Source organism: Mustela nivalis (genome assembly GCF_964662115.1).
Source record: "Mustela nivalis genome assembly, chromosome: 8".
NCBI lineage: Eukaryota > Metazoa > Chordata > Mammalia > Carnivora > Mustelidae > Mustela > Mustela nivalis.
This window is the reverse complement of record NC_139027.1, coordinates 139,706,424-139,726,758: the sequence shown is the minus strand read 5'-3', so window position 1 is coordinate 139,726,758 and position 20,335 is coordinate 139,706,424. Positions and strand designations below refer to the sequence as shown.

The 20,335-nt window shown below is 53.4% G+C and overlaps 1 protein-coding gene and 1 long non-coding RNA gene across 2 annotated transcripts in view; one reads left to right on the top strand and one right to left on the bottom strand.

Annotated features, from left to right (window-relative positions):
• LOC309870594 (neuroendocrine secretory protein 55-like) overlaps nucleotides 1-12,216 on the bottom strand; it is a 52,139-nt gene extending 39,923 nt beyond the window's left edge. The window contains exon 1 of the mRNA XM_082742986.1: nucleotides 11,056-12,216. Within this exon, the coding sequence (XP_082599112.1) occupies nucleotides 11,098-11,835 (738 nt within the window). The 5' untranslated portion in view covers nucleotides 11,836-12,216 and the 3' untranslated portion in view covers nucleotides 11,056-11,097. The remainder of the gene's footprint in view (nucleotides 1-11,055) is intronic.
• On the top strand, nucleotides 1,597-11,026 carry LOC309870599. Its single transcript, XR_014314728.1, has 3 exons — nucleotides 1,597-1,969; nucleotides 3,289-3,467; nucleotides 10,109-11,026. It is a non-coding gene; the product is annotated as an uncharacterized lncRNA (long non-coding RNA).
• Nucleotides 12,217-20,335: the final 8,119 nt, after the last annotated feature.

Here is a 20,335-nt window from a genome sequence, read left to right as displayed (position 1 = left end):
GTTCGGGCGCGTGGGAAGGGGGCATGGGTGCGCGCGGGGATGCGACAGGTGGTCGTGAGCCCACCGGCGGAGCAGACAGGAGGCGAGGGGCGAGGGGCTGCCGCGTGTGCGCACATAATTTGTTTTTAAAATGCCTTGAGGTACTTTCCGCCGTTTCTGCAGCTTTTGTTTGCCGGCTCGCGGAGACCGGCTCCAGTAAAGCACTTCAGTGTTCCCCATCCCCACCACACTCCGGGGGTCCTCGCCGTAGCCTAGGGTGGCGCAGGCAAGGGTTGCCCCCCTTTATGTGGATAATGATGCAGGGGAATTAAGAGGGTCTTCGGCACGTTCCATGGAGACCCTCTAAGTGTAGTTGCCGCGGCACTGAACGCGGGTTGGGGGGGGGGCACACACGGAGACCCCGTCCAGCGCAGGCCTCAGAGTTCCGGGGGTCTTACTGTTCTGGGGACGGGCTAAGGGGATTTCAGTTGGGATTTATGGTCGGCTTGGCGCGGTCTCGAAAGACTGGACAACCCTGTGCGCGCTGAACCCAAAGACAGACACCGTGCCGCGCCGGCGGCAGCCGCTAAAATGTGCCGCTTATCCGCCTCTGGTGCCGGCTGCCGGGGGTCGGTCAGCCGCTCCAGGTCCTCTCCAGCCCCTCAGCAGCCCCCTCCCAGCCCCTCTCCTCTCGCTGTGGGTATCCCAGAGCAGCGGCTTCACTTTTCCACTGCTAACTCCCTCAGAGGCGGCACTGAGCCCGGCCACAAGTCCCGCGGTCGCCTGGCTGCGCTCCTGTCGCCGAAGCTCGTGGGGGCTTAGAACCGGCTGGGGAAAATACCCGCACCGCCCGGGTGGGCTGGGTGCGTGCACGCGCACCGCTCTGGGTCTGGAGTCTGGAGTCTGCGGAGGGATTTGAGCCGCGGGGGGGAAAAAAAAATTGCTGCTTGCGGGTCACGTACGACCCGGGACGTGGCCATGAGGTCTGTCTCGCCAGCGGGCGACGCGGACCTGCAAGCCACCTTTAGGTGCAAGGCTTCCGGGCATGAGCCAGGTGGTCGCTTGGCGCGCGGGCGAGAGAGAGGGCACGATGAGTGTTAGGAGGGGTGGGCTGCGGGGAGCGGGAGCGCCGCTTGGATCGCTGTGTCTGCGAGCCGCAGGCGGGCGAACGACGCACCGCTCAATCTCGTTAGGTGGAACGCTTCCCTCTTAGAACGACGGGACCAAAGCCACGGCGCATCCTGGCCCCGCATCCACCATCCACGTGGCCTTGCTGCAGAGGAGAGCTGACAAAGTCGGACTCTGGGCAACGCGTGGGGCCCCCCAAAGGCGTATCATGTCAGGTGTAGGGGTCTACACCCTTGGAAATGCCACCACTGAACTTTGGCTCAAACTTTGTCCAACTGTGCCCACACGTGACGGCCCAACCCTTTAAGCATCCACTGAATGGGCCAACTGGGTCGCGACCGTCAACCCACTCCCCTCCGACCCCAGCGCTGGGTCAGCCATTGGGCTGGGGTCACGCCAATCAAGGTTGCCTGGCGAATGAGCGGGGGGCTTCGGACCGGAAACCGGATATGAATGGGAGGTCCAACAGGGGGCGCCGCGTTGGAACGCCCTAAGAGGTTGTGCTCCTGGGGTGGTTGGAAGCGGCCGGTGGGCCGGCGTATGGCGGCCAGGCCTGGGAAGCCACGAGGCTGCCTGGCGCCGTGGGGTCACTCTTCCTGAAGCCACAAGTCACCAAGGCTGGAAGGGAAGGTCGGGGGCTGCTAGGGGCCAACCTTAGGTATCGCTGGGGGCGGTGGGCAAACCCACCCGACCGAGGGGACCGCCGCAGAGGACAGGCGAGGAGGAAGAAAATGTCTGAGGCCTGGCGGTAGAGAGCCAGGCCCCGAGGAGAGACAGGGCTCGCTGCCCCGATGCAGAGGAGCAGTCCCAGACGGCTGAGGAGTCGAGGCCCCAGGGATGCTGCGCCCTGCCGAGCTAGAAGGTCAGTAGACATTGGGGTCTGGAGCCCCAGAAGGACGGTTTCTCCCCTCCGCTTGGACTCTGTCCCCAAGCACTGTCGATCCAGGAATGGGTGCACGGCCTCTTTTTCTGACATCCTCATGGGCCTGTGGGACCCCTTTGTTCAACACTCTTGGGTATCTCGGTCCTTTGCCTGGAGAGCACAACTACTGAGGGATGAAGGCTGAGCAGACACCAGGCCTCCAGCCTCAAGGAGGAGGGTCATAAAAAGGAAAGCAAAGACCTCTCCAGGGGCTGGGGGCCCCTGCGAGTCTTGATGGGGACAATGGCGTTTCAGAGGGGCCTGCCTACCAGTGGGGGGGGATGGGAGGAATGGGAGATGTGAGCCTACCCTGAACAAGACCCCGTAGGGGGGAGCAAGGGACACCATGTGGAGTCTCAGAGGGGCAGGGAGAGTGAAAGTGGTACAGACTGGGGTAGGACCTCTCGGGGGTAGCTGGAAACTAAAGGGCAAGCACTTTTGAGGTTGTTTTGGTAGGAAATAGAGCAGATGTTGAATGTTTTTGGTCCTGCAAGTAGGGTCTGAGCCTGGTTTTAGTAAAAGATGGAGGCCATGTGGGGGGATGGTCCCGATGGAGAGAATGCCGGAAGCTGTGGCTGGTCATGACCTCTAAGGCAGCAAGAAGGCTGAAGGAAGGGACTCCAGAGGGATCCCAAAGGGCCCTTTCTAGCACAGAAGGTGGAGAAGCCAAAGTCTGAAGTTCAGAAGGAAGGTAAAGACCTAAGTTCAAAGAGGCAGCCGTCCTTATAGGGTATGAAATGACTGATCAGAGACCCCCCTCGAGGGGAAGAATATGTTTGGTGATAGAATCTTGAACACTTGGAGCGCTGGAGAGGAAAAGGAAAGATGTCTCAGGACAGTGGGCTCAGAAGGGACTGGTGGGGGTATGCGGGAGGGGAGAATCAGAGACGCTCAGAGCACCCAATGGAGAGCATGGCTTCTTAGCCTCTGCACTGTTCACATCAGGGCCCCTGACTCTCTGCTGTGGATAGGACTGGGCACCGTAGGGCATTAGCAGCATCCCTGGCCTCTACCCACTAGATGCCAGTAGCAGCCCCTTAGTTGTAGCAACCGAAAATGTAGACTCTGCCAAATGTCCTCTGGGGGGCAAAATCGCCCCCGGATGAAACCACTGCTGTTGGCTGAGAAAGGACCCTTAGACCTGAGTAGGAATTACCTTAATTTAAAGGTAAATGAAGACTGGGAAGAAGAAAAGCCCACAGTTTAACTCCAGTGTTCCCCATTTTTATCTGTTCTGATTTTTTTTTCTTTTTCTGTAGGGATTGGCCACCAGAGTCTGAAAACCCCAGATCACTTATGTGAAGGGGTTCAAAGCTGAAACCGTCACGGAACAGAGAGGGATGAGACACCTCAGAAGTGAGGCCAGATGTTTGAGGAACTGGCTGACACGGGAGGCAGCTGATGTGCCCAGCCCCAGGGACCCGAGGAGCCTGGTGCGGTAAGCGCTGGGGGTGGCCGTGGCCGCGGCCACGGGTGGGCAGACTGGGGCCACTGTGGTTGGTGGGGCTGTCTGGTGAGCCTTGTGGCTCAAGACAGAAATGTGGCCTTGCCCTGGATGGAGCTGGCCAGCTATACGTGGTGGTGGGCAGCCGAGTCCAGACCGCTAGTTCTGGATGGATTTCTTGACTCAAGGAAAGAGGTCACTATCTGATAGGAATAAGCAGGAACAAGGAAGCAAAGCTGGTAAATGAGTTCACACAGATCACAAAGAGGAAGGCAAGAGAGGCTCGTCCTGGTGCCTGAGAGGAACAGGGAGCTGGGGCGAAGGACAGAAGCTGTGTGCCAGGGTCTGGGCCCTGTTCCCGCAGGGCGTGCGGTAAGCGAGTGTGTATCCATCAGAGAAGGAAAGGCTTGGCTATCAACATCCCGGGGAAGGGTTCTGGGAAGTGGTGTATCCTCAGCTACTTAAAAAGACAGATTTTCTACACTCGATGAATTAAGGAAGGAACAGCAAACACCGCTCACGTTTCAGTTAAACTGCATTTCGGAGGCAAGTCAGCCTGTTCACGACAGGGCCCAGGTCCCTCGGATGGAGTAATGGGTGGGCATGCGAGCAACCCCCAGCGGGAAGAACGCATCCTTCACTGTCGCCTCTCTGGGCAGCACCGCTGGCATCTGCAAGGACCTGGTCCCCTTCCTGGGCGACCCCATGTGGCGCCCTAGGCTTCCCAAACTCAGTCTTCCTGCTCTGGTTGACACCTCCCCGCTGGCACGCGGGGGATTCTTATAAGTTCGGATGCTTATATTGGGGGATTCTGACTCGTTGCCAAAAGCACAAGCACATCCAGGTTTTGAGGAGCTGCCTGTCAACTTTCCTTCTTAGTTCGTCCCTGTATCCGTGAAAGGGAAAGCAGAGCAGACAGGGAAGGAGGTGCTTGAGAGGGAAAGGAGCAGAAACTAAGAATAAGATCCTTTGTCAGCGGTGGGATTTCCTCCTAGCTTACGGCTTGGGGCTGGGGGTGGGGTGGCGCTTGCAGAAGAGTGGTCTCTGAGGCCCACCTCCGTCCCTGTTGTCAGTGGCTTTCTTTCCAGTGAGGAAAAGGAGAATCTTTTCGCCGGTGGTGAGGGAAAAAAAAAAGCAGAAAGGAGAAAACCTGGGGAAGAGAATTGAGGCACCTATTCCATTTCTCAGCCTCCCAGTGACAAATGCTTTTTGAGTGCTGACTGAGTAGCCATAAGACTTTGAAGCTGTTCAGTTAATTACTGTTCAATTAAGACTTGCTGGGCCCATCCTTTACCTCCCCGCATCTCCTCTGCCAGCCGTGGCCGGTGGAGGCAGCAGCAGCCTGCTGTCTGCTGAAGGGTCTGCGTGACCAGGCTGCTCCGACAAATGCCAGCTCGAGAGAAAATGCCTCAAATGGAGGTGAGGAGCAGGTGCAGGGCTGATATTAAAGATAGTCGGAACCAGACTTAGGAGAATACTCGATGGGCTCAGATTAAAAAGCCCTGAGCTGGAGCCGCAGGGGCCAAGGGTCTCCTGTCAGGAATTCAGACCCCCTCGTTCAGCTCAAGAGCTAAACTCCGCAGCCCTCGACTTGGAAGGGCTCCCCGTCTCTGCTGCAGCCAGACACACGACTGTCCTCGGACCACCCGTGCTGGTATGGCGGGTCCACACGTTCTTGGCAGGCACCTGAACTGGGCTCCTTTTCCGGGCTCGGCCATGATGCAGCAGAGAGGGGAGGGGAGGGGAGGGGACAAGTGGTCTTTCCAGAAGAGATGAACAGTGCCCCGGGCAGGGAGGCTAAGAGAGGGGTAGAAGTGGGGGCTGGGAGGTCACGAGGGAAACCCTGAGGTAAATTTGGCTTTAGTGGAAGCTCTGTCTAAAAAATGTCAGTAACCACGGTGGGGATTCCAGGCCCTGTGATTCGACTGTAAGGGGGATGGCGTATTTCCTATTTGCGCCTGGCCTCCATTTCCCAGAGCCCATCGGAATGGAGATAGCAGTGGAAGCCAGGGTGCTCAGACCTGACTCTTGCCTGGGGGGAGGAGAAACGGGTCATCTTCAGCTGGTGGCAGTCCTCAGCCAGTTCGAGATGTGGGGCCTCTCCCTGAGCCAAAATCCAAGATTCAGCATTTGAACTCAAAAACAAGATTTCCTGGGTTTTAAATCTTTTTCATTTGGTCAAAACAATTGAGGCATGAGTACAAAAACCCCACCGCACCTAGAAAATTGAAATTTCTGGCCCGGTCTGTAGAGCCCCTCTGAGGGAAAGTGACCCTCCTCGTGCCTCTGTGCAGTCCCAGGGGAGGGGGCGGGTCCTCCACCACTAGGTGTGGCTCTTCGAAGTGCTCTTTCTGACCTTGCTTCCGCGGCCACCAGACTGTTGAAGACGGCGGTAAAGCCTCTCCTTACTTCTTCCTCCAACTCTTCCTACCCCTATGGATGGGCTCTGTGACTCCCTATCTCCAAATCTTACCTTCTGTTCCTTCCCTAGTGTTCTTGTCATTGTCTTCCAGGTTGTTCTGTGATCCCCGGCCCCAAACCTTCCTGCACATATGGACACCCCTTTCCATCTGTACACACAGCTTAGTGGTACCCCGGCGTTTCTGATAGCTGCGGCCCCTGTTAATTTGCAGCATGCTCACCCTAAAATAAGCTCATAGAATAAAAATAGGCCATGTCCACAGGCGAAGCCAGGAAGGCAGCCTCCCCAATTCTACCTTGCAGCAGGGACTTTGCTGACGGGGGTGGGGGTGGGGTGGGAGGGTGCTGTGGCGCCAGCTCCTCTTGGATGTCCTGCCGTGACTGGCTGAGCCCTGTCAACAGGTGACAGTGGCTCTGCACTGCAGACTCTTGGCCTTGGAGAGAACTAAGTCACTAGGCTGTTCCCTCTGGCTCCTCTTGCTCTGACTTAGCTGGGTACCAGCCCCAGGATCAGTGCCAGGGATGGGGAGTGGGGTGCGTGAGAAAAAAAGGGGAATGGAACCAAACATTAGTAAAATAGAAAACAAAAATGGGATGTCAAATCATTAATTTGACTTTTTTTTTTTTTTTTTTAAAAACATTGTGTTGTTATCCCAGGCATTTGCAACAAGGGAAGATTGGTTTAGGGGGAAATGCAAAAAACAAACAAAGAACCCCAAAACACCTTAGCTATTAGAAGGCCTTGCAATATAGAAACAGACACCCAATAGATCTCTCTAACTGTGGTATTAAAATTGCATGGGAGAGAAGCAACTAAGGGGAAAAAAAGTCTGAAAAAGCTCCCAGGAGGAAAGGATAATAACAAACACCAAGGCAGAGCAGACCAGGTTATCCTAACTAGCTGCAGCCTCTGAGCCATGTTTGTGGGCTGGGCCTAACCAGGACACTCCTAAGTGCTACCAAAGACTGTATCCAACACCCGTGGTCAGCTGGCCGGCGCTGCTGCCCGCTGCTCTCTCCCAGAGCCTTGGCATCAGCAGGCTGCCGTGTGCTCAGTGTGGGGCTGGCCGTGGGCCGCCCACTCCCACTCGCAAAAGCTTGTTTCCACACACAAAGATCAGGGAGCAGGTGAGGGAGAGCAGCACACAGAAGACAACCGCTGCACATGTGCTCTGAAGGACGGCCCCCCTTTTTCCCCTCAGGCCAGTAACAAGACACTGGGGTTCTTCTGGATTCTCTAACTTGCCTTTTTAAACTTTTTTTTTTTTTTTTTTTTTGCCACCCATTCAAAAACAGACTGGATAAAATCAGAATCAGAGCAACACAAAACAGATTTCTTCACAACTGATGCTTTTTATTTGATCGGTCTTGCACATTTCTTGGCCCCAATAGTGTTAAAATCGTGGATAGAGTCAAATTGGGCAACCCTGGGCTTCCATGAACCTGCAGTGCATTTGGAGCTGAAGGGGACGCTAGGAACACACTACATTTTCCACGTGAAGAAACCAAGGGAGGCAATGAGGTGCTGGGTCTGACCCAAGGCCGCTGGGTGGGACTAGGCCTAGAAGATTCTTAGGTCCATCCCTGGGGTGTCCCGATTTAGGAAACAGCCGTTAGCATAAAAACCCTGCAGTGCGGACAAGGAATTCCATCCCTCATTCTGGAACATGAGGATTCAAGATGTAATTTGAAGATTTCATCCCCTTTGCTGGGAGGCTTCTAAGAGCAGGGCCGCCTTGTGCTGCCCTATGACGTCACTCAGCTCTGGAAACTTAATTTGATTTTAGTGATTTGTTTTTTTGTTATAGGTCACCTTTCTGTTAAGATACATACTTTCCCCAATACCACGGTTTCTGCTCAGTTTCCCCTCAACAGTCTCCTTCTGGGTAAGGAGCAGTGATGACACGGGTAAATTAAGTAAGATCCACTCAGGTAGTTAAAACAAAGGAAAAGAGCTCATTCTTACCCACACTGAATTTTCAGCTTCCTCGTGAGATCTTCGGTCCCAGCTGCTAAAAGTGAGGGCGAATAGAGTAAAGGGTTGTGAGGAGTTCTGGGGGGTGCCGGCGGGGGGGGGGGGTGGGCTCTAGCCCATTAAAGAAACATCCTCTTAAAACACTTCCAAACTGTAAAATTCCCAGTTCTTGAATTCTGATAAACATAAGTTTTGTTTGCCAAACTTCAGAAGTAAACCTACGCCAGCTGGTTGCCAGCACACACTATCTGAACACTGCTAGGACTTTCCAGGTCAAAAAAATTGAGTTACAAGAGGGTCTTTGTCCAAGAAAAAGCACATTTCCAGTAAGTAAATGATTGATGTAGTAAAGGAAAACCCTAAATGCCAGAGCGCACCATCCCCTTTAACCAGCGCTATTCCCTCCTCCCTATCCATGTGAGATACACAACCAGCTAGTAATTCACTTCTGGGGGCAACTAGAAGGTCTGGGTTTTCTGGGAGAATTTCCTCACCAGACACACCCCACCCAAATTGAAAGGGCAAGTGATCCCATTCAAATGCTAACCCCAATTTAGCAGGGTGAAACAAAGGGCCAGTTTGGAGACTAGGGAGTTGGGAATGCTCAGCAGAATTTGCCAGAAATGCCTGGGGTGGGGGTTGGAGGGAGGCATGGAGCACCAGTGTCTCAGGTAGAAAGAGGGTCTGAAGTGTCTCCACAGCAAAACCCCTTCCTCGGGTGGGTGCGGAGCACCTCCTAGGAGTTCCACATATTCCTCAGTAGTTCTGTGTAGTCCCTAATGGCTTTTCCACCCTGGAATGGGGAGGGGGGTGTGGGGGGTGGAGGTGGGGAGGGAGCCCAGTGGGGGAGGGGCTGTGTGGGTGGGCAACAGACTTTGACAGTCAAAGGCAGTTTATACCGAAGAGTGTGTCTGAAAGAGGGCAAACTACTTGTGTGTTCCTACATGGGGGCCACCCCCTCTCCAGTAAGGAGGTGGGTGTAGTGCTCACAATTAAGAAAGCAAGCCTCCCAATATGCAGGTTTCTGGTTAAAAACAGACCAAGACGGGCCTGAAAAGTGTGTGCTTAGGCACTGAGGACTTCTTTAAACACTTATTTATTCTTCCTGCAACAAAGCAACATGCTAATTTCTCTAATGAAAAACCTCGCTCTGCAGGAAAAGGGGGTCCCCAGACTACCCAGTCTGGGAAGAGGACTCCCAACACCAAATCAAGCCAACCCAAACCCTGGCTTCTGTTGCACACTCACTAGACACATTTTACTTGGTGAACTCAGGCTGCTAAGACATTACCAGAGGAAAAACAACACTTAATGCCACAGAAAGGAACAGCATCTCTGCTGACATAGAGCAGAAATTGCAACTTTGGGGAGCTCATCTCACTTAGGCAATCTCCCACATTAAGCCAAAGGCAGGGCACACGCCTGGCCCTTCTGCAGGTCCTCGGCAGCCTCCAGCCTTCGGACACCTGCTCGCTGCCCAAGGAAGCCCCCTGCTCACAAGTGCCTTCCCAGCACTTCCTAGTTAAGACCATAAACCCGACCAACAGTCATTAGTCAGCGCCGCAGCCGGCAGAACTGTGTTCCAGGGTGCCGAGGCGCCCTTCGTAGGGGAGAGACAGGGAAGGAAGACGATGGACAGTGTTCTTTCTGTCTTCCCTTTTTCTTAAGAGTCTATAAAACCGATCTTTTCATTTGAAGCCTCAGAACGCTTTGCCCCCCCCCTTCCGCCCCCAACTTCCTGATCATCAGACTAGCTCAAACCGGCGCAAATCAAGACGCGCGCGCACCAAGAACAAATCAGTTTCCATATTGGATGAGGTTTTGTAACATATATTTCACTTCTCAGTCTTTCTCCAGGGTTGGCGAGTAAGGCACACTTTATGCTCCGAAGATGCGTTACCGGACTGCAGCCGTTTTTGTCCTCTGGCAACAGGGTGGTTTCACCTCCCGGTTACAGATTCCAAACTTAGCTCCACCCGAGCTGAAAATGGCGGGTGCGCCGCCTCCCCTCCCCGAGGCTGCCCAAGCCGCCGGCCCCTGCCCCCTTTCGACCGACCCAAGGACGCAAGTCCAATCAGACACCTTTCCCCGGCTCGGCGGAGCCGCGCTCTTTGGGGACTCTCTGTAGAATATCCTGATGAGAGACAAGATCCCCTCTCCAGCCCCGCTTCTGGTGTCGCTTTATCTTTCCGCTCGGCACTGCCTTGCGGCCCTCTTAACCCCACTCTTCCATCCCCAGGGCCTTGCGCAGACAGCCCCAGACCTCTCCGGCCAAGCTGCACCCAGCCCCGTCGCCAGATCAACTGCGCCAAAACCTTAGCGATGCCCCGACGTGACCAAGCTCGTGCCACCAACTCTGGGAGCCTGTAGGGGTACCCCCTATGACCCCGTACCTTCTCTGCCAGCCCTCCAAGTACGCGTAACTCGTGGGGAACCGCCGGCCAGCCTGGAGAGGTCGGCTCTGGAGCGCGCCGGCAGGTGCGCACGCTCTTTGCGGCGCGCTTGGCCCCGTGCGCGCCCGGAGGCGAGTGGCGGCGGCCAGGACTGGCGCACAGGGGCGGGAGCCCTGGCGCCGAGGTCCCACGGCTCCGAATTGGCAGCGTTAGGACCTGGGCTCCGGGCTCCCAGCGCCTTAAAGCGCCGCGCGCGACTTTTCCCGGAGCCGGCAGTCTCCGGACTTCTCGCCCAATCCCAGTGTGATTACTTTTCGCACATTGCAACAGTGTCGCTACAGCGCGGCCGCTCTCGCACGGTGAAAGTTGGAGCGTGCACTTAAGAACTACGTTTCGGGCGCCCGCCAAGGCCAAGTGGTTTGAGACTAGTGTTTAAGAGGAAAAAAAGCATGTAAAACAAGTGACTTACCCGTGCCTTTGGGTGTGCAGCTCGAAACCTGGGGCGCGCCGGGGGTTCAGTCGCGCGTCCTGGACACCAGCGCGGAGACCTCAGGCTGTCTCCAGCGGGGCGCGCGGAGCGCCCCGCCGTCCAACAAGCCTTTGGCCACCTGGGCGCTGCCGGCGTCCTCCCAGCGTCCTGGGGAGCCTCCCCCGGCTCGCCCTGGCCCCCAGCCTCCCCGCTCAGGCTAGCTGAGCCCACTGGCTTCCCGCATTCCTCCTAACCTGCCTTTCCTTCTCCTCCCTCCCTCCCGCGGCTCCCACACCGACCCCGGTTTGGCGGCGGGCAACTAACCTGAATCAAAGAAAACAAGGAGAATCTGGACGGCGTCCTCCATTAGTGACGCCGGATGGGGATGGGTCCCCTTTTGGAAGGGGACTCCGGGGATGGGTCGCGGCGGGTGGGCTTCTTCGGCTTGCAGCGGCGCTGCTGCTTCTTCTCCTTTGGCTCCTCGGATTCTTCGGGGTCCCTCGGATCCTTGTCCTCGGGCTCGGGCTCCTCCCCCTGTCTGGGGTTCTGGGGCTCCTGAGTGCTGGGCTGCGCGCGACTCGGGGAGGCGTCGGGGCTCCGCAATCTCAGAGCGTTCAGACGCTCGGTGAGAGATTGGCCGAAGGTGGTGTGCTTTGGCACCACGGGGCCGCGCTCGTCTTCTGGCTCGGTCTCGGGCTCAGTGGCGGGGGCGGTCTCAGGCTCGGTCTCGAAGTCGGTCTCGGATTCGATTTCAGACTCGGTCTCGGTCTCGGTCTCAGATTCGTAGTCAAACTCTTCCTCGTACTCTAGGCACTCGGGGAGGGACAGCTCGAGGTCTCCCTCTTCGTGCTCGTGGTCAGATTCGGGGGGCTCGGGGAATACCTGGGCGGCGGAGCGGTGGTGGGCGTTAAGGAAGCTCCGGCGCTGCTGGGCGGCCGCGCGCTGCTGGGCGCGGGCGTTGGAGGTGGCAAGGGCGCGGAGGAGCGCGATGGAGCAGGAGAGCCAGAGGAGCGCGGTGGCCGCCCGGCGGCCGATGGGTGGGCACAGATCGTTGTAGTTGTGGCGAGCTCGGCGCCACTGCTGAGCCCGGGACCTACGATCCATTCTCTTAGGCGCACACCGAGAAGACCACCCGCCCTCTGGCTCTGCAGAGAGCGGCTCCGATGCGCATTGGCTGCTAGAGCCGAAAAAGGTGCACCCCACGAGGTGAGAAGCTGGGTCCGGAGGTCCCAGCCCCACCTCGGTGTGAGGGGAAAAGGGGAAGCACCTACCTACCTGACCACTCAACTTTCTAAAGCTCCGCGCCCCTGCTTGCCTGTCCGAGTAAGAAGAAGGGAAGGGGAAAAAAGGAGAAAAAGTCTTCCTCCGCCTCGGCTCCTCTCTCTAAGTCTCAGACTCTGCAGTCTAAGACCCGGGAGAGGTGCCTCCGCTGGTCCTCTCGCCTGGGAGAGGAAAGAGGAGACTGAGGTGGGGAGGACGCGGCGGAGAGGTTCTGCAAAGTTGCGCGCCCGGACTTCTGCCGGGCATGTGCAGTAAGGAGGCGGGGGCGCCTCCCCGCGAGCTGCGCGGTGGCGCCGAGCCCGTGGCGCAGACCCTAGTGGGCCGGCAGGTGGCAGGAGGGAACCTTGTTTGAAAGGATTTGGGCAAAGCGAGGGGCGGGGGGTCTGGCGGGTGCCAAGGACCAAAACAAGTGAGCAAGCTAGCCACAGGTTAGGGTACTTGGGCAGCTGGGCATGGTTCTCCATGGGGTCCATACCCCTCCCCAACTCCTGGGTAATCGGTAAAATGCAGCTAAAAACCAGACCGCAAAATTGCAGATACTCGGCAGAACAAAACGAGGGGTCTGTGCATGGGTATTAGTGATCAGCCCCGGGCGATTTCCAAGGGCTTAATAGTTTGAGGATGGTAACCTCAGGCATTCATTAATCATGAAACCACCTTTGGCTGATCTGTTATAGTGACTGTAATTAGAGCGTTTCCAAAAAGTACCCCTCTACCAGCCCCCTGCTCCGTCATCTCAATTGGCTAATTACCTCATGGACAAATAAGCATCTTTTCCAGGAGGATCCCCACAGACAGGGTGATGGTTTTTGCAAGTCCACAACCCGTCAGTGCTCTGCCATGCCATAAACTGGCGCCCAGGACATGTGCTGGAAAGACGCCTCGGATTAGCTGGAACCACCGGTTCAGGGGAGTCTTTGCTGCGCGGATGTTCAGTGCGTACAGCCCCGTTCTCTGCCTCTGTGGGGCGCTGCAGGCCGGCTCGCTATCCAGGCGTTCTTACGGGGTACCCCTTGGAGCTCTTTCATTTCATATACGGATAGGTTTTCAACAAAGCTAATTCATTGAAGGGATGTTTATTGAGTGCCTAGCGTGTGCCAAGCTCTGTTCCAGGTGCTGAAGGTAAAGTTAAAAAGGAAAAAAAACAACAACCCACAACATTAAGAAAAGCCTGTTAAAGGCTAATCTGCTGTTAATTAGAGCATTAAATCACTCAGAATCCCCCCTTGCCCACCAGTATTTAATCCACCTTGAATTCGCCATGAGAAAACTATTGGGTCAATCAGAGCATTGAAGTTAGGTGTTGTAGCTAGACACCCCTCGACTTGGAGGCCAGAAGGTTGGAGGAAATTCATACATCTCTTTCTCAGCCCTGGAAAATCAAGTGAGCTCCATGTCCCCCTAAAGGGGGATCCCTGGGTGATCTTTGCTCGGAAAAGTGTGCCCCTTGGGGAGCTCTTTGTTCCATCTGTAACCAGACTGCTGTTTCTGGTTGTGCGTGATGCCTTCCTGGTTAAAGTACCGGGTGCCTCTTTCGTCAAAGTGGCGGCAAGTTCAAGGGTAGTGTGATTCAGAGCCACACCATCTTCCTAGAGTCCTCGGACGTGTCAACAAAGTTGCTCCGCTTGGGACGCATGGGTTTTTTTGTATTTGGTTTTGGTTTGGGTCTTTGAGTCAATATGGGGGAATATTGGAGAAGCATGACCTCTTATAATTCTACTTTCCCTTTTGAGGTCGTCCACCAGGCTTTCCCTCCTGGTACTCCCTTCTTGGTGGCTAATGAGTCACGTGCCTGCAGCTGCACTCAGCATAGTGGAGCTGATCCTCATGCCTTCAACACTGTGCCCCACGTATAGCGGTCACATCCCGAGTGTAGACCTTAGCAAGCTTCTAGCAACCACCTTTCCCGTGTTGAGGGTTTTTTTTTTTTTGTTTCTGCATCTTGGCTGTGGACGTTCTTGAATGTTCTTGGCTTCTTGGCTGTGTCCATCTTTTGTCTTGTGTTCTTTGAGTTCCTTTGCAGTATTAAAATACTGATGGGTCTAATAAAGTAGAATTGATTTGGCAAACCCCATAAAAGGACAAGTGTCTGTTTTCTAGTATTGCCCGACTTGTTGCAGAGACACTGAGAGGGTTTTACTATATCACAAGTGCCTGCTTCCAGTCATCACAGGGATATTAGTATGGGACACTAAACGGGCTGTTTGCAGCTGTGCATCTCAAATCCTTATCTCTCAGCCCCCATCCAGGAGGAACATCTCTAAAGGTTTTGCCCACATCGACCCCCCTGCTTTATTTCTTTCAATTAGCACAGCCCCACCAACGCTGCGTGGAACATAAAGACATCGGTGGTTCAGGTGATTTTCAAGGCACACTGGGAAAAAAAAATCAGGACTATGTGGGTGCTGGTGAATGCCTTTTCGATGGAGACGAACACCGGCTCTCAGCACCGAAGTGGATTATGATTCTTGAGTGTTCGTAAGAAAGCGCTTGGTTTTGCAAAAGGAGTGCTTTATGCTTATAATGGAGATGGCAGCCCCGAGCTGATCCGCTAATATAGATACACTGAGATTGCCTGCATTATTAACAAATGTGCATTACATAATATGTATTTTTGGACTAGATTCTGCATTAGTAATGCACTTTCTTTGCAAGATGCATTTTAATCAGCAAATGAACATTTAACAAAACACTGCATCTTAGAGCCCTAGTCCTGTATAGTTACAAATACATTCTGGTGCACATTCCACGCAGGCTCCGGGAGGAGCAGCAGGACCACGCTGAAATACTGCTCTGTCTCGCACTTAGGGCCGAGGTCGAGCAAATGGATCTGTGCAGAAAATGCTGTTTAAAATGCATTACGTGCACGACTTTAAAAAGTGCTTGCTGCAGAGTGAATTTCAAAAAGGAGCAAGCGGGTGATGAACGACCTCAGGTTGTTAGCGGCAGAGGAACAAGGGGCTCTGTCTGTCTGCCGGTCAATAAAGTGTGGTCTTATGTCACCTTCGGGCTCCGCCGGAGGGAGGCTCCGGAACCTGTTGGACGGGAAAGTGGGGTTCCCGTTCATCAGAGCATCATACAATAAGGTTCTGATTGGGATGAATTGTGGAGAATTTTGTCTTCAGGCCCTTCAAGGATTGTCCTGTGGAACAGGCAGTGAGATGTATTTTACGTGGCTCCAGAGGGCAAGATTCTAACCTATGGGTAGTAGTTACAACAGGCAGATTTCAGCCCAACCCAAGGAAGAACATTCTAGCAATTAGGGCTCTGAAACGGAATGCCTGTCAGGAGGCAGTTGGCTCTTTGTCAGAGGCGGTGTTAAATCAAAGGACAGATGAGCACATACTGGAGATGTTTTCCGTGGGACTCATGAGCTGGGCAGAGCTGGAACTCGATGCGCGCCAAAATTCTTTTCAACTCGGATCCCGATGCCGTGAGAGGCATTTGGAGACCTTGGAAGAGGGGCTGGGGGCTCTACTGATGGACGTGCCCTTCCGACTCTGCTTCTATTTTAGAAGCATTTGAAAGTGCAGGCGGCTCAGTGACAGGAAGGAATGTTCGGGTGGCAGTTTCAGGACATGAGCAAACAGGTGTATGCCTAGGGACCTGGCGGGGCTGGGGTGCGTGGCTTTCCTGATCAGGCTCCGAGGCGCTTTCCTCCACGGCTTTCTTTTTCTTTTTCTTTTCTTTCTTTCTTTTTTTTTTTTTTTTTTTTAAAGATTTTATTTATTTTATTTGACAGAGATTACAAGTAGGCAGAGAGGCAGGCAGAGAGAGAGGGGGTGGGTAGCAGGCTCCCTGCTGAGCAGAGAGCCCGATGTGGGGCTCCATCCCAGGACCCTGGGATCATGACCTGAGCCCAAGGCAGAGGCTTAACCCACTGAGCCACCCAGGCGCCCCACCTCCACGGCTTTCTTGTTGGAGCAAAGAAAATCGTCAAATCTGTCTGTTCATTCTGTTGGTCCTCTGCCTCCCCTCCCAGAAATTAGGAATGAACTTGGCTGTTTGGCAATAGGGAGTTGAGTGACTTTCTGTGAGCGAGACGCTGTCCTGGACCCTGGGGGGCTGCGGGGTGGTCACTGAGTCACTGAGAACGTACCACAGCTCACCCTCCAAGGTGTGTGTCAGAGTAAGGGGCCCCCAGATTCGAAAAAGCAGACTGCCAACAGTGCCGAATGATAAGCGTGCGCGAGGCCCCGGAGCTGCCAAGGGCAGCGGATGACTGCGCACAAGCAGAGGGGAAACCCGTCTGCTGGGTTTGAAAAAGGTGGCCCCCCCGCTCCCCAGGTCAAACTTTTGAGATTTTCTTGCTTTTTAAAAGTTCAGGAGAGGATTGCTTCCCATCTCATCTATTCGGGTGAGCCCATCGTGTACATGGCCTGTGCTGGGTGCTCGGGGGGAGACCGAGATGAATCACGCTGAGTTCTCAAAAGGCTTGACAGTTGTCATGGGTCCCACAGACACCAGCAGAGTTTCCAAGGGGAGAGGCGAGATAAAAGATTGGTTCTCCTCTGCCAGGTGAATGGGTATAATCATGCTTGAATGTAATTTTTTGGACAGTTACTGGAAAGGACTGTTTTTTCAAGATGGAGAGCTTTTCAAACTTTCTTTTGGGTAGAAATGAATTCAGGGAGTTTGAAGTATTCCCCACCCCTGACTGTGGCAATCAGCCAGAAAATCTCACCCCCACTGAGAATTTGGCATTGCCCGCACCCCCAGGAGGTCTGGGCGCAGTATGGAAGCACGTGGCTCATTTCTCCAGGGCGCTATTTCACTCTTTTGCTCAGACAGCACTGAACGCAGTCGGCTCTGACCAGTGGCAGTAGTGACAACCCCAAGCTCCCGGTTTTGTGGTTTGGGGGGGAATGCCATCCAGAGCTAAGGCAAATGATGGGGTGAAATAATCTTTTTGACACGGCTGTATTCTGCCCAGGCCATCGCTGGGATTATAATGCTCTATTCGTGTCCTTGGTTTTTAAGCAGAGACAGGATCAGAAGTGAACCAGCTTCCCGTGTCCAGAGCTGTTAGGAGTTGTCCTCTCAGGAATGGCCTTTCTCTCCCTGGGGTTTGTGCCTTCCCAGGGTTGGCCCATCCATCAGCAGCCACTTACCTCTCCACCTGCCTGCCCGCCTCTACCACGGGGCACTCTCTGGGCTCCTCAGCCAACAGGGAATGTCTAGAAGCCCCTCAGTTAGGCAGAGTTTAAGCCTAGGTACCCGGCGCCCTTGTCGGGCGCGGTGCCGCCTTTTCTCCACTTCGGCTCTAGCTGTTGGCTTTCGTGTGGCCCCTGCTTTACACTCTGGACTCTGGCCGTGGGCTTGGCTTTATCCTGTAGAAATCGGGACTGGGTTCTGTCCATCTGCCTGCCCCCAGCTTACGCTTCAGCATGCCTGGCTCTTTCCCACGGCCAGCTGAGACAGCGGCGTCCCAGAGTGTCCACAGTCCAGGTGATGCCAGTGTCCGATGTCCCCACCCCCATGCACACCAGCTTCCTCCTGTAGCTGATGGGCTGCTTGTTGCAGAAGACTGCCCTCCGGGATTTAGCTACTTTCCACCCTTACTGCCGGCTACCAGCACCGACAGAGAGCCTCAGAGTTGTTGTTCTCCCGTCTGCTGCGAATCTGACTCACCCCTGCAGATCCGGAGGGGGGAGTGAGCGAGCGAGCCACGTGCCCAAAGGGGAGAAACTCTTAGCAGTGTCATGGTTCAGGCACACGCTCATAGAAACCCTTTCAGCTCGAGCTCTTCAAAATATGATTAGACCAATTTTACATGTCTAGTCACCGAGGCTCTGGTAGATTGGGACTGTTTCTATATGTGCAAAGTGAAGTGGGGAATTGGGGCAATTATCTTCAGGCAAATGGCTCTGGGCTCTGTAATCAGTCGGTCCTGGTAACGGGGAATCAGCCTCATTCACTGTAGCACTGCTTTGAGTTAAAGAGGATTCTAGGTATTTGTTATTTGATCTGGGCTTTGTTTTTCCAAAAGGCAGTCTGGGGAAGCTGCATCCCATGCTGCACAGGTGTGAGGGTGTGTGGCTCCCTTGGCAGCAGGACACTGCTGACCAGTCGGATGTGGGGGACAGTGACATGGGTCTGTACGTGAGCTGCAATTCAACTGACCACGTCTGTTTCTGGTGGAGGCGGCTCTGGGTTCGCCTCTCTTTTTCTCCTCCCTCCTTCCTTCCTTGTGCCTAAGGATCTTGAGACATGGGCCGGGGGGTCGACAGGGTCGTCTCTGTGCCAGGACCATCCAAATTCCAACGGGGCTCACGGATGGACATGAACTGCGCATGCTTTATAAAAGTAGGAGAGTAGCACAACAGAAATGAACAAAATCAGAAATGAGATGAGATGAAATTCATGAAATGAAATTTCAGAAATGAAAACTCGTCATCGGCTGGCCATGGCTTTTCCCTCTTCCACTCATTGTTTTGGCTAAACATCATTGTAAATTGTGGATTTTTCCCTTAGCTGGTCTAGAAATATGCTCACGAAACAGCCATTACTTCCCTCTCTTCACTCAGGGAGCAAGAGAAGACTCGTATTTTTCCAAAGCACAGAGGGCTGTTTTGGTTTGAGGCAAGTACAGACTAGAACAATCCTTGCCATTAGGAAGCCAACCAGTGGATAACCAGGGTCGCATGGGGCCTGCCGGGGGACCCTGGGCACAAGATCCTGGCTAGGGAGCCCAGATGGAAGATTCTTGCCTGTCCATTTCCTATATCTCCCTCACCCACACTCGTGCTCAGAGTCCGGGAGCGAGAGGACCCGATCAATAAGCACCCAGCAAGGAAGTGGTGGGCTGGAGCTGGCCGTGGGAGTATGCTGAGGAGGCACGAGGGGTTTCGTGTAGACCCTCGGAAGTCTTCGTCTCTGTCACTCTGAAATTTCCTTGCTTAATTAGCCAAACCTAAAACTTCCTTTTCACATTTGAGATAAGAGGGTTTTGCAAAACATCTAGCCAGACTATTGTGGGATAATGTGGCTTGTGTTTTTTTTTTAATTACCGATAGCTACTTTTTCCTGCTCCGTTTGTTAAACTGTAGCATCTTTCTCTAGTGTTTTACTGTGATTAGTTGACAGCCTTTATGATCACTGTTTCATACTGTGTTTTAAGATCTGCTGGGGCACATGCCTTCTTACAGGATATTATCTCAGAACCCTCTGATAGTTTTGCCCATTTATTTTCCTATAGAATTTAAGAATCATTTTTATAAAGTTCTGTAATGACCTTGGTGATACTTTGATTGGAATTGCATTCAATCTATAAATTAAGTTGGGAAATACTGTCATCTTCCTTGTGTTTAGCTTTAAGCCCCAGTATGATCTCACTCTTCATTTCCTTGAGTTTCCACCTCTCCCATTAAGGATTTGTGTTCTCGTTATATAATTCTTATATATCATATGTAGAGTTTGAAATGTGAAAATAGATCATGTGTTTCCCAAGTATTGTTACTTTTGTTGCTATTGTGAATGGGCTCTCTTTTTCCATTATATTTGCAGGCTGTTTATTATGTGTTTATGGGAATGGTATTGATTTTGTGCATTTTTCTCATAGTTTGCGACTTCTAGAATTGCTTGGTTTATGAGGCAACCAGCAGGCTGCTTAAGCAGTGAAGGTTGCAGAGAATTTTGTAGAAGGGATTCCTGCGTAAGAGAGAGAGGCAAATTAAGTCAGCTGTTGCCAAATGCCAATCCACGGTGAATGGAGAAAAATTAAAGACAATGTGGTGGGCTTGTCACCAGGCTCAGGTTATTCAGAGAAGGGACAAAGGGATGATTCTTTTTTTTTTTAAGACTTTATTTTTAAGTGGTCTCTACTCCCAACATGAGGCTCAAACTTACAGCCCCGAGATTAAGAGTTGCGCTCTCCACCGACCAAGCCAGCTGGGCGCCCCGGGGACTCTTCCCGATCACAGAACCTACAGAAACTTCCCTCCTGTTAGCCTGTCAGCGGCACCTCTTTCTGAATCACAACAGATAGTAATTAGAGATTTTTGTTTTAAGGTTGTAGAGAGATACGAATTTTGTTTTTATTCCATTAAAAAAAATGATTTTAGGGGCGCCTAGGTGGCTCAGTCGTTAAGTGTCTGCTTTCAGCTCAGGTCATGATCCCGGGGTCCTGGGATCGAAGCCCATATTGGGCTCCCTCTCCCTCTGTCCCTCCCCTGGCTTGTGTTCCCTCTCTTGCTGTCTTTCTGTGTCAAATAAATAAATAAAATTTAAAAAATAAAATAAAATGGTTTTACTTCTATTAAAAAAAAAAAAAAGAAAAGAAAAACAAGTTGGCAACCCGAGCTTGGCTTCTCACACTTCTTTT